Genomic DNA, 13,109 nt, shown 5'->3' on the forward strand with positions numbered 1-13,109 from the left:
GAAAATAAATTGATGAATGTGATTCTGATGAGGAGCTTGAGCCTTTTGCTCCCTATACTACGACAACTCTATATCCTGCCGGCTTCAGGATGCCAACCATGCCCACATATGATGGAACCACTGATCCGTCCAATCACATAGGGACCACTACACCAAATACTCATTTCCATAACACACGAATATAATACTAATAAAAAAGTGTTATGCTAGAGTAATATATTGGGCCACTTTATCAAAAAGGGCGGTAATAGTTCCACCATCCCGCCACAGTTAGCTTTTTTTTTTTCATTTGTGAGACCCGAGAGACCCAATTCATTCCCTTCAATTCTTTCTCCTTTTTCCTCATCATTCTCTCTCCTCTCTCTCGGATCTCTTTCTCCCACCAGACTCGTTGAAGCTTCGACCACGCGGACCCAAGCCCTCACACGACACCAGAGGCAAACGACGACACCGAAGGCCAGCTCTTCTTCTCCTCTTCCTTGTGTGCGGCCAAGCCTTCTTCTTCTCTGCATGAGACCAGCTAGCTTCGGCCGGTTCAGCAACAATGGTTTGGGTCTAAGAACATTGGAAGGGTTTGATTACAAATCTATTTTGGGGCAGTGCTGCGAAATGCCTGTTGGGTACGTCCAGATTCCGGTGGGGATCGCGGGTCCGTTGTTGCTCGATGGGTTCGAGTATTCGGTGCTAATGGTGACTACGGAGGGTTGTTTGATTGCGAGTACAAACAGAGGTTGCAAGGCTATCCATTTGTCTGGTGGGGCTACCAGCGTGTTGTTGAGGGATGGCATGACGAGAGCATCGGTTGTGAGGTTTAATTCTGCCAAGAGAGCTTCCGAGTTGAAGTTCTTCTTGGAGGACCCTAAAAATTTCGAGACACTTTCCATCATCTTTCACAGGTTAGTCTATGCTTCATAAATATCATATGTATATATGTAAAGTTTTATCTATTGTTTGTGGTTTTGGTGATTGAAATTTTAATACAGAGATCGATATCATGTTTTTTTTTTCTCTAATTTAATATAAATTTGAGTAATAAAGCATGAAGCTAAATCTGAGGATCCGAAAGTATTAAAAGTAAATAAATAAAGAAAGAAAGAATATAAAAATCACGTAAAGGTTGAATCTTTAGTCAATATACAACCGTGAAGTTTCTTTCAAATGTCATGTAAGTCTTTTGGTGGACCAAACAACTAGATTATGGGATTCTTTTTCCAATTTAAATGACCGAAACCATATGAAAGTACTTGGTCAATGTATTTGGAGGACTTTGTCTTTGTTGCAAACCATGTGTTCGACAAAATGCCTTGAAGAGTGTTGAAAGCTTGTTAAAATGCCTTAAAGTGTTAAATTAGATTGTGGGATTCTTGCATTATGTGTTTGATAAATTAGCATACTTGTTATTCTTTCTTTTTCCAAGTTTACTGTAGTTATTGTTTTCTTATTGTTTCTGTATAATCTTTGTAATTTCAGAAAATTGAGAAGGAGAATCTTGCACAAGAACTTATGACTAATTTATGGCTTACAATTAACTTGTGTATTTTCATTGTTATTATTTAATTCTGTCAGCATGTTTCATATAAAAGAAAAATTAGGACAGTCATCATTTGTTCACTGAGAAAGTATATCATGCCATTTCACAATTGGATGGTTCAAATATAGGCAATAAACTTTGGTAGTTGCTGAATGGAGAAAGAAAATAAAATGTTTTTTCTACTTGTTTTCGAAGTTGAGAGAACATTTAGTATATTCTGTCTAGACTCCTGGAGGAACTATTTCTAGTGCTTATAGATGTTTCGAAATCAAACCTTGAACATATGACATTCTCCTTTTCTAGAATTTAAATGGAATATGTGAGTGAAAATTATTCTTTTGACTCTAATAAAAGGTCAATTTTCTTTCGTTTGTTGTATTTCTAACCTTTTTGTTTGCTATTCTGAGAAGTTGTTATGCTTTTGTTTTGAAACAGTGGTTATGCATGGCTTGAGGTCCTTACAGGTGAGTGTTCGTCTTTTCTATTTTATATATATATCTTGGAACTCTGCATTTGGCGTATAAATGTAGTATCTGATTTGCTAGTTTGCTCTTATTAGTTCATTACTAGCTAGTACTTTTGCTATCTTTTAAATTAAATAGTCTGGTTTCTTTTTCTAGTTGTAGAAACAATTAAAAATCACTATTTCTTTTCCTCTAAATTATATGAATTATTATGTTATCGTGGAAGGATTTCTATGCTTGATTTGCATATATGTCATACATGAAGCCTTTAATGGGTTATTACAGATGGTGCTCTTTTGTTTTATTGGCTTATTGCTTATATTGATGACAATGGATAGCAGTGTTATAGAAGGTTATTTTTCATCCTAGTAAAAGTAGTTTTTCTGCACGTTATCTTGGAACTTTTCCTGGCACAAGTTTCCTTTTGAGACAAGCTATGAAATGATGAGCTAATTGCTTTATGTTAATATTTTTTCTGTAGTTGATTGGAGTAAATGACATACATACATTTTTTTCAGTAGGATGTGAAGCCAATGATCTCCAATGATCATGTATATATTCTTCAACTATCTAGCTTATGTACTTTTTCATTGAGACATGTATTTAATAGTTTGTGGTTGGATACTCTCTTTCATATTTTAGGCATGCCGCGGCCTCTTAGTTGATTCCTTTTCAAAGGATTAGATTAATTAATCAAAATAGCCTGTGCACTTTTGCATTGAGACAGATAATTACCTGGATTGATTGGTTTCTTGGAACCACAAAATGAGTGATTATTGTTTTGGTTTTTTTTATTAATTTGCTTAGGAAACAAACAGAGGTATTGTTTGTGGTTTAAGGCCTTGTTTGTTTGTTGAGAAACTGGGGGAGAATTCTTCACTTGTTCAAAGATTCTGCAACCAAAGCAACATGATTTGATTCTTTTGCTATTCTTATGTTGTTATATATACAAGTTCTTACAAATAATTTTTTAATATATATATACATTGATAGATTCAATAGTATGTGTATATACAAAGGTTGGAGCACCGCCCGAGGTGATTGCTAGACTGGAAGAAGCTTGCTCATCAGCAGCCGTAATGGGCCACATGACCACCGGCTACCTTGGCGAAGATCCAGCTTTGGATCAGTTCATGGAGGCATACTACGAGATGTTGACCAAGTACGAGCAAGAGCTCTCAAAACCCTTTAAGGAAGCCATGTTTTTTCTTCAAAGGATCGAGTGTCAATTCCAAGCTCTCTCGCTTTCTTTGGATTCTGGTGATCATATATATAACTTCCCATCTCTTTGATTTGGTTAATTATTAGCATTTTGTTTTTGGTAGATTTCCAACTTTTGACTGACTTTGATATATTTACTTGGTTCATATAAAATAATATTTTTGAGTGGTTAGCCAGTAGCCATTTAGGTATGTCTGTTTCCAAGAACCACATATATATATTTATAGGATTAATTTAATAATATATGTTGAAAAGATTGTTCTGCGAAGCTGGTGCTTGACTGCCTTGTTCCTTTTTTTTTTTTTCTATTTCTAGTCTCTCTCCTTTTGGTTTTGCTTGGTTCGTTTTGTTTTGTTTTCTTGTCTTGCTTTCTTTTTGCATCTGTATTACAGTACAAGGGTAGAAACTCGAAGCACTTGTGATGTTGCTAGGTATTTACATATTAATATCGATCATTGAATTTTTTATACTGATCAAGCGAAGCTGAAAGCTCTCTGGTACTGTAGGTATTTACATATTAATCCAGATGAATACATGAGCTTGAGTAAAGCTAAGTATTATTGTTATTTAATTTGGTATTGTAAGAAACACATTACAAGTACAAGTTAAGGAGTTGGACATTGAAAACCAATGGGACAAACTTTAAAGATAGGTTATGCTTTTGTAGTCCTAATTATAACTACCATTATTTAGATAGTACAAGTTGTTAATTTCTTTACTTTTACTAAAGTACCTGGAATCTAACTTGTACATGTTTTGAAATTTCATCTCAAAATAATTTGTTGCATTAATATCTCTTTGGATATTATATCTTGGATATATGTATTTATTGATTCTTATATATTTTTTCAGTGTCTATGAACTAATATGTTTTCATTGTGATATAGTAATAAAAGTAATCTTATGCGCTCTACTGCGCTATTAAAGATGTGGAATTGAATACATCAAATGTTAGATTTTATGGATTAATTAGAACTAATATGAGATTTATTTTATTTTAAACTCTTTATGTTACTTTTTTTTCTTGAATTAATAGGATAATTGTTTATTTGGTCTCTACATATACGCCTATGACTAAGGCAAATATGTTGATTCACTTGTACTAAAGTCCATATTAATTGGATACACTTTAACTTGATTTCTCTTTTTTGAATGTGAAACAATGTAGGGGAAAAGATGTATTCAAGATGTTATCTTCTCTATTTTATTTTATTTCTATGCTGTCTCTTTTGTAAAAGATGTTAGAGTGGTTCATGAGTTGAAAGATTACCTTAAAAGTAAATTATTATTTCTATCATCAGTTTGTTCAGTACCAGTTTTTTGACTCCAGTTACTTGTTTAGAACTAATTTTTTAAAATCTCTTTTCTAGGTTGCAATGCAGACATTCACGTGATTGCAAAAATTCAAAGTGCAGACTCTATCCCAAATCTTCATTCAATTATTCCTGCATCTGATGGGGTTAGTTCCAGTGTCTCTTTGGGAATCAGTGGTCACTTATTTAGTCATAGATTATATCTTTAGTTCCAGTGACATTATTTTGGACCTTTATAGTCTGTTTAATAAAGTATGTAATTGTCTGTTCAGTGATCCTCCCCCCTCCAAAAAAAAATAGAACTCTGAATGAATAAAGTCTGTAACGCCCTGGCTACCCCAGAACAGTTACGGTGAACGGTGGACCGGAAATTTGACTCATTGCCTGAGTCCTTTGGTCAAAAACGTGCTCTAAGTGTAATTAACAGGTTAAGGTACAAAACCAATAAAAAGGAAATGGAGATTTTATTACAAACTGCTCTGCAGAGCTAAACAAAACATTTACAAGTGGTTCTCAGTTGAAAATGGTCATTACAGTTTTAAATTTACAATCCCGCCGACCTAAGCGGCAAAAGTAGGGTAAACCCCCTAGTTCCTCTGAGAACACCTTGACCGTGGTGGTCAAGCGGCCGCATATGTACACACCACCACATCAGCTCTCCACTCAAGGCTAGGTGAGCTTCTCTTTCCCTTTACCTGCACCACATAGCACCCATGAGCCAAAGCCCCGCAAGAAAACATAACACTTCTCATAAACATTATCAAATGATTATCATTATAATCATACTGAACATAAAGCTTTCAAACAAGCGAATGAACATCACATGATTTTAGCGGGAGAGTGGCTGTTAAGTAAGCCACTAGCCTCCAAGCTCTCTTTTCTAGCAGGAGAGTGGCTGCTAGGTAAGCCACTAGCCTCCAAGCTCTGTTTATTCACCGACCCTCAGGGTCGGTCAGGCATTAACGCTCTTTGAGTCATTCAATGCTAATGGTCGATTAGATCTAATCTCCGTTGGCTTGCGTGAACTACGCTAAGTCCATCCTTGACTAATAAGTCAGCGCTAAGTGACAAGTGTCCAGTATCACCGCCGAACTTGACTAATAAGTCACAGCTTCACAGCTGACACTAGCACCTTTGCCAATTCTGACTCACAAGTCAGTGCAACGTGACCAGTGCCCAGTACCACTGCCGAACCTGACTAATCAGTCACAGCTTCACAGTTGATACCAGCACCTTTGCCAAACCTGACTAATTAGTCAGTGCTATGCTCACGTGAACAACATATGCTAAGCATTCCATGTTCAATCCATGTCCATATTACATAACGAACATGCCTCACCAATATCCATGCATGTCACACTTGGGGTGCAGTTTTCTTACCTCTGGTTCGAGCAAGAACAAATGAAAGAGTGACCCTGAGAACGATCAACCTTTTGGTCCTTTAGCGGTTACCTGGTCATAACCAAATTATAGGATTCCATCAATAAAATGAATAATAAAAGGTTCCCAAACCAAAACCTAACCTCCGGGACCTCAAACACTACTCAACCGGGTAGTAGGTTCAATCCCGAGGCCTTAGGCTTGCATCCCCATGCTAAAAAGCTCACTTTGGCCAAAAATTCCTTAAGGGCCGCGGCCCTCCTTGGCCATGCCGCGGCCCGCCCCTCAGACAGAGGCGCCTAAACCCAGCAGCCCCCAAGGGTCGTGGCTCACCCTGACCATGCCGCGGCGCAACGCCCAGTTCAGCCAAAACCCCTGTTTTTCTTCCCCTACGATTTCTCTTGGAACCAACCCTTCAAACCCAATTTAAACACCACCCAAACCTCTCTCAAACATCCATTTAAACCTCCAAACATCACCCAAAACTATCCCCCAACATAACCCAAGTAAAACACCTCAAGAACTCCCCTTAATCCCAACTTTCCACACCAAAATCAAGAGCTGAAAACTATCTTTAAAACAGGGCAAAACCAGAAAAGTAATGATCAAAGCTTACCTCAAACTTGGTATTGAACCCTCTCCAATGGCTGAACCAAGACTATAACTTAAGCCCCCTGATTTCCTAGCTTAGTTCCACACCTTGAGCTCAAAACTTCAAAGAGGAAGGTGAGAGAGATGAATGTACGGGAAGGGTGGAGAAACTCTGTTTTTGCCTCTGTTTTTATAGCCATCTAAGCTTCATATAAATCCAAACCAAAAGACCATTATACCCCTAGGTCTTTAAAAGCTTCTAAAACCACTTCAAGGGAAATTTTGGCATTTTCCACCTACACCGTTAATGATAATTAACGCTTCCCAATTCCCGCTAATCTCAATACTCTCAAACACCAATATTTCACATCCCGTTACCCTTTAATGTCTGGTAACACTCTAATCATTAAAACACCCCGAGACTCACCACGAGCCCCGAGCTTAAGCCCGTTATGACCAAACCGACATTAAACATTCCTTGATCGTCTCATGCCAAATTGCTCGAGCAAACCCACATCATAATGTGGTCTCAAATTATATCACCAACATGCGAACAATTAATCAATTTACCCTCAACGGGCCAAATTACCATCACACCCCTGTGGATAGAAATATGGACTCACATGCATGCATTTCACATCATATCATAATATAATCAACATATACATGCATTTAATAAATTAATAACATAATTAAGCAAGTATGGCCCTCCCGGCCTACTGTTCACGCCGTTAAACACAATGGAGAATTCGGGGCATTACAACTATCCTCTCCTTACTGAAATTTCGTCCCTGAAATTTACCTGAACAACTCGGGATACTGACTCCACATATCTGACTCCAGCTCCCAGGTCGCCTCCTCGACCTTGCTGTTCCTCCACAATACCTTAACCAAAGGTATTGTCTTATTACTGAGGGCCTTGTCCTCTCTATCAAGTATCTAAACTGGCTGTTCCTCAAAGGAGAGATCTGGCTCAAGCTCCAGATCCTCATAACTCAAAATATGGCCCACATCAGATACATACCTCCGAAGAGCTGATACATGAAATACATTATGCACAGCAGACAACGCCGGAGGCAAAGCCAACCTGTAAGCCACCTGACCAATCCTCTCCAGATCTCAAATGGACCTACAAATCTAGGACTCAGCTTGCCTTTCTTCCCAAACCTTCTCATCCCTTTCCATGGTGAGACTCTGAGGAAAACATAGTCTCGTACCTGAAACTCCACGTTCCTGCGCTTGGGATCTGCATAGCTCTTCTGTCTACTCTGAGAAGCAAGCATTCTCGCTATAATCTTCTCTATAGCCTCACTGGTCCTCTGAACTGCTTTAGGACCTAAGTATCTCCTTTCTCCCGTCTCATCCCAATGAATGGGAGATATGCACTTCCTACCATATAGCATCTCATAAGGTGCTACTCCAATGGTAGATTGGTAACTGTTGTTGTAGGAGAATTCTATCAAAGGCAGATACTTACTCCAAGAACCACCGAAATCCAGTACACATGATCTCAGCATGTCCTCCAAAATCTGGATCGTCCTCTCAGATTGCCCATCTGTCTGAGGATGATAAGCTGTACTGAACTTCAACTTTGTCCCCATGGCTTTCTGCAAACTCCCCCAAAACTTGGAAGTAAAAGTGGGGTCCCGATCTGACATGATCGACCTAGGTGCACCATGGACCCGCAAGATCTCTCTCACATAGAGATCTGCATACTGATCAACTGTATATGAAGTCCTCACTGGCAAGAAGTGAGCTGACTTGGTATAGCGATCCACTATCACCCAAACGGAATAATGCTGACCAGTAGTCCTGGGTAAGCCCACCACAAAATCCATTGTGATGGCTTCCCACTTCCACTCTGGAATATCCAGAGGCTGCAGTGACCCTACCGGCCTCTGATGCTCAGCCTTGACCTGTTGACATGTCAAGCACTTAGCCACATACTCTACTACATCTCTCTTCATCCCCGGCCACCAGTATAACGACCTCACATCTTGGTACATCTTCGTGGTGCCTGGATGCAAAGAGTAAGGTGTAGTATGAGATTCATCCAGAATCTCTCACCTCAATGCAGTGTCCAACGGAACACATATCCGCCCTTTGTATCTCAACAAGCCTACCTCAGACACTGTATAATCCCTGGATGCTCCAGCCAGAACATCCTCTCTAATCTCAATCAACTGAGGATCACCCAACTGACCCTCTTTGATCCTCTCTAACAGTGTAGACTGTAACGTAATGTTAGCCAACTGGCCCACTAGCAACTCTATACCAGCTCTGGTCATATCATCAGCTAACTCCCTGGCTATCAGCCTCATACCATGAATCTGCCCCGGACCTTTCCGGCTCAAAGCATCAGCTACCATGTTGGCTTTCCCTGGGTGATACAAAATCTCACAATCATAGTCTTTCACTAACTCCAGCCAACGCCTTTGCCTCATGTTCAAGTCTTTCTAGGTGAAGAAATACTTCAGGCCCTTGTGGTCTGTATAAATCTCACACTTCTCTCCATAGAGATAGTGCCTCCATATCTTCAAAGAAAAAACCACAGCCGCCAACTCCAGATCATGAGTAGGATACCTCTTCTCATACTCCTTTAACTGACGAGAAGCATCACAATAAATCACAAACTTCTCCTGATCTGTCGGAAGACTCAGAATCGGAGCTATAATCAACCTCTGCTTTAGTTCCTGAAAGTTGTTCTCACACTTATCTGACCACACAAATCTCTGGCTTTTGCGTGTCAGCTCAGTCAAAGCACTAGCAATCTTCGAGAACCCTTCCATGAACCGCCTGTAGTAACCTGCCAATCCAAGGAAACTTCTAACCTCAGAAGCATTCTTTGGCCTTGGCCAATCTCTGACCGCTTCGATCTTTGCTGGATCTACCTTAATCCCCTCCTTACTGACAATATGTCCAAGAAAGGATACCTGAGACAACCATAACTCACACTTCTTGAATTTTGCAAATAACCTGTGTTCTCTCAGTCTCTGTAGAACCAACCTCAGATGTTGCTCATGCTCTAACTCAGTCTGAGAATATACCAGAATATCATCGATGAAGACGATCACAAACTGGTCTAAGTAATCTTTGAACACTCTGTTCATCATATCCATGAAAGTAGCAGGAGCATTAGTCAACCCAAATGACATAACCAGAAACTCATAATGCCTATACCTGGTACGAAAAGCAGTCTTCGGTATATCTCCCTCCTTGACCCTCAACTGATGATAACCAGAACGAAGGTCGATCTTAGAGAATACCTTCATACCTTGCAGCTGATCGAACAGATCATCTATCCTTGGCAAAGGATACTTATTCTTAATTGTCAACTTATTCAGTTCCCTGTAATCTATACACATCCTCAGAGAACCATCTTTCTTCTTTACAAACAGAACTGGCGCACCCCAGGGTGAGAAACTAGGTCTAATGAAACCCATATCCAGCAGCTCTTGCAACTGCACTTTCAATTCTTTCAACTCAGCTGGGGCCATTCTGTATGGTGCTCTAGACACCGGCTCCGTCCCTGGTGCCAGTTCTATAACGAACTTAATCTCCCTTTGTGGTGGCAACCCTGGCAAATCTTCTGGAAACACATCCAGAAACTCACATACAAGCCTAGTATCCTCTGGTTTCACTGGCATGACCTGAGTGGTGTCAACCACACTGGCTAAGAATCCAATGCATCCTCTTTGCAAAAGATCCCTGACCCTCAACACAGAAATCATAGGTACACGAGGTCCATGCACAGTACCAACAAACACAAAAGGATCCTCACCTTCAGGCTCAAAGGTGACCATCTTCCTTCTGCAGTCAATAGTTGCCCCATACTTTGCCAACCAATCCATACCCAGTATCATATCAAAGTCAGTCATAACTAACTCTATCAGGTCCACTGACAACTCCCTGCCCTCTACTGTCACTGGCAATGATCTGACCCATCTTCTGGACACCACTATCTCTCCAGTGGGTAACAAAGTACCAAACCCCACAGCATAGAAATCACAAGGTCTACACAACCTATCAATAATGCTACTAGCAACAAAGGAATGTGTAGCACCAGAATCAATTAACACACGATAAGGGGTCCCTGCACTAAGAAGCTGACCTGTAACGACTGAGGGGGAAGCCTCAGCTTCTGCTTGAGTCAACGTGAACACTCGAGCTGGGGCCGAGCTGTCCACCTTTCTGGGTTCCTCTTTCCCCATCTGAGGGCAATCTTTCTTAAGGTGACCCACTGCTCCACACAGAAAGCAGGCCTTTGCCCTACACTCTCCCAAATGGTGCCTCTTGCACCTAGGGCATTCAAGACGAGCCTTCCAGGCTTCATTGCTCCCAGGACGACCTATTGTAATACCACGAGGTCTCCTGTCAGAACCTGGAACTGGGAAGGTGTCAGGAACCTTCCTCTTCTGATCACTAGGGCCAACACCCCTACCAGAACCAACAAATGGAGGACCTGGCCTCCTAAAATCCCTTCTGGATGCATTGTCACGCCAGATCTTAATCTCTGCACTCTCAGTGGTGAGTGCCTTCTCCACCACCTGTGCATAAGTAGTGACTCCTGCCACAGTGGTGATGCGAACGTCACGAGCTAACCTGGGCTGTAGTCCCTGGAGGAATCTCTCTCTCCTGGTCCCATCAGTGGGCACCAACTCTTTGGCAAACTTTGCCAAATGGTCAAACCTTAAGGCATATTCAGTAACTGATAAGCTTCCCTGAAGTAGCCTCATAAACTCATCGGCCTTCGCCGCTCTTATAGCATCATTATAGTACATTTCATTAAACAAGGTCTGAAACTCCTCCCAGCTCAGGACATTAACATCCTTGGTCTGGCCAACCACCTCCCACCATATCCGAGCATCATCCTGAAACATATAGGCAGCACAGGCCACCCTCTCACTACCAACTACCTTCATAAAATCAAGAATAGTGTTAAGCATGCTCATCCATTGTTCAACTTTGATAGGATCAGCGCTGCCTTCAAAAACAGGAGGTTACTGTTTCCTGAACCGCTCATAAAGAGGTTCCAATCTGTTTTCAACCCCAGGCTGCTGCCCTATAACTGGCACTGACACAGAAGGTGCCTCTGGTACATTAACCACTGCAGGCACTTGTTGCTGCCTTAGGAGACGAAGCTCCTCCCCCTGTTTCAACACTATAGCCTGCAAATTATTAAACAACTGTTGCCAGTTTGCAGGTGCTGGCTGTGGAATCTGGGATTGGTCATTCTCTTGACCCTGGCTATTGTCATTATTCTGACCCTGACCACTCTGGCCAGCTGTAGTGTCTGTCTGTTCTGGGTTCATCCTGTCACTGATACCTTACTGAAACAATAACCAATACGGCCAGTCTGGTAGTAATAACTAAACCTCTTGCCACCTCACGGTCCAAGAACAAGCAGACAGTTATCATATTCCACAGTCATTTAATATGCACAAACAGATACATGTTTATGGCACTCAGCACTCAGCATGTATCATATAACAGTTCATAATATTTCAGGGGCACAAGGCCAACACAGTGACTCATGCATACAGGTAAAGCATTTGCACCACATTTAGGCAGTTATGCACATAACTACATAAAGAGTTACCAAACCAAGAGTCGAGCTTGACTTCAGTGATGTGTGTACATGCCCAGCCAGTCTACAAAAACCTTAACCTTGGCATTGCTCTGATACTAAGTTGTAACGCTCTGGCTACCCCAGAACAGTTACGGTGAACGGTGGACCGGAAATTTGACTCATTGCCTGAGTCCTTTGGTCAAAAACGTGCTCTAAGTGTAATTAACAGGTTAAGGTACAAAACCAATAAAAAGGAAATGGAGATTTTATTACAAACTGCTCTGCAGAGCTAAACAAAACATTTACAAGTGGTTCTCAGTTGAAAATGGTCATTACAGTTTTAAATTTACAATCCCGCCGACCTAAGCGGCAAAAGTAGGGTAAACCCCCTAGTTCCTCTGAGAACACCTTGACCGTGGTGGTCAAGCGGCCGCATATGTACACACCACCACATCAGCTCTCCACTCAAGGCTAGGTGAGCTTCTCTTTCCCTTTACCTGCACCACATAGCACCCATGAGCCAAAGCCCCGCAAGAAAACATAACACTTCTCATAAACATTATCAAATGATTATCATTATAATCATACTGAACATAAAGCTTTCAAACAAGCGAATGAACATCACATGATTTTAGCGGGAGAGTGGCTGTTAAGTAAGCCACTAGCCTCCAAGCTCTCTTTTCTAGCAGGAGAGTGGCTGCTAGGTAAGCCACTAGCCTCCAAGCTCTGTTTATTCACCGACCCTCAGGGTCGGTCAGGCATTAACGCTCTTTGAGTCATTCAATGCTAATGGTCGATTAGATCTAATCTCCGTTGGCTTGCGTGAACTACGCTAAGTCCATCCTTGACTAATAAGTCAGCGCTAAGTGACAAGTGTCCAGTATCACCGCCGAACTTGACTAATAAGTCACAGCTTCACAGCTGACACTAGCACCTTTGCCAATTCTGACTCACAAGTCAGTGCAACGTGACCAGTGCCCAGTACCACTGCCGAACCTGACTAATCAGTCACAGCTTCACAGTTGATACCAGCACCTTTG

At 41.2% G+C, this 13,109-nt stretch overlaps 1 protein-coding gene across 2 annotated transcripts; it reads left to right on the forward strand.

The window, feature by feature from the left end:
* The first annotated feature begins 205 nt into the window (after positions 1 to 205).
* On the forward strand, positions 206 to 4,985 carry LOC133804287 (3-hydroxy-3-methylglutaryl-coenzyme A reductase 1-like). 2 transcript variants are annotated; one of them, XM_062242442.1, is made up of 4 exons: positions 206 to 896; positions 1,967 to 1,995; positions 2,989 to 3,255; positions 4,587 to 4,985. In XM_062242442.1, exons 1-4 carry the CDS (start codon positions 511 to 513, stop codon positions 4,736 to 4,738), a joined length of 834 nt encoding a protein of 277 aa, XP_062098426.1. In that variant the 5' UTR covers positions 206 to 510; the 3' UTR covers positions 4,739 to 4,985. The 2 variants fall into 2 exon arrangements, with proteins under 2 accessions (XP_062098426.1, XP_062098427.1); XM_062242443.1 differs by having other exon boundaries at positions 2,998 to 3,255.
* The last annotated feature ends 8,124 nt before the right edge of the window (positions 4,986 to 13,109 follow it).

This window comes from Humulus lupulus, chromosome X, assembly GCF_963169125.1.
Source record: "Humulus lupulus chromosome X, drHumLupu1.1, whole genome shotgun sequence".
Taxonomy (NCBI): domain Eukaryota; kingdom Viridiplantae; phylum Streptophyta; class Magnoliopsida; order Rosales; family Cannabaceae; genus Humulus; species Humulus lupulus.

Excerpts from the sequence above, each read along its gene's own strand:
- LOC133804287 (XM_062242442.1), top strand. The coding sequence starts at position 511 with ATGAGACCAGCTAGCTTCGGCCGGTTCAGCAACAATGGTTTGGGTCTA. Across the intron at positions 897-1,966 it reads CTTTCCATCATCTTTCACAG|TGGTTATGCATGGCTTGAGG; the intron begins GTTAGTCTATGC and ends GTTTTGAAACAG. Across the intron at positions 3,256-4,586 it reads CTCGCTTTCTTTGGATTCTG|GTTGCAATGCAGACATTCAC; the intron begins GTGATCATATAT and ends TCTCTTTTCTAG.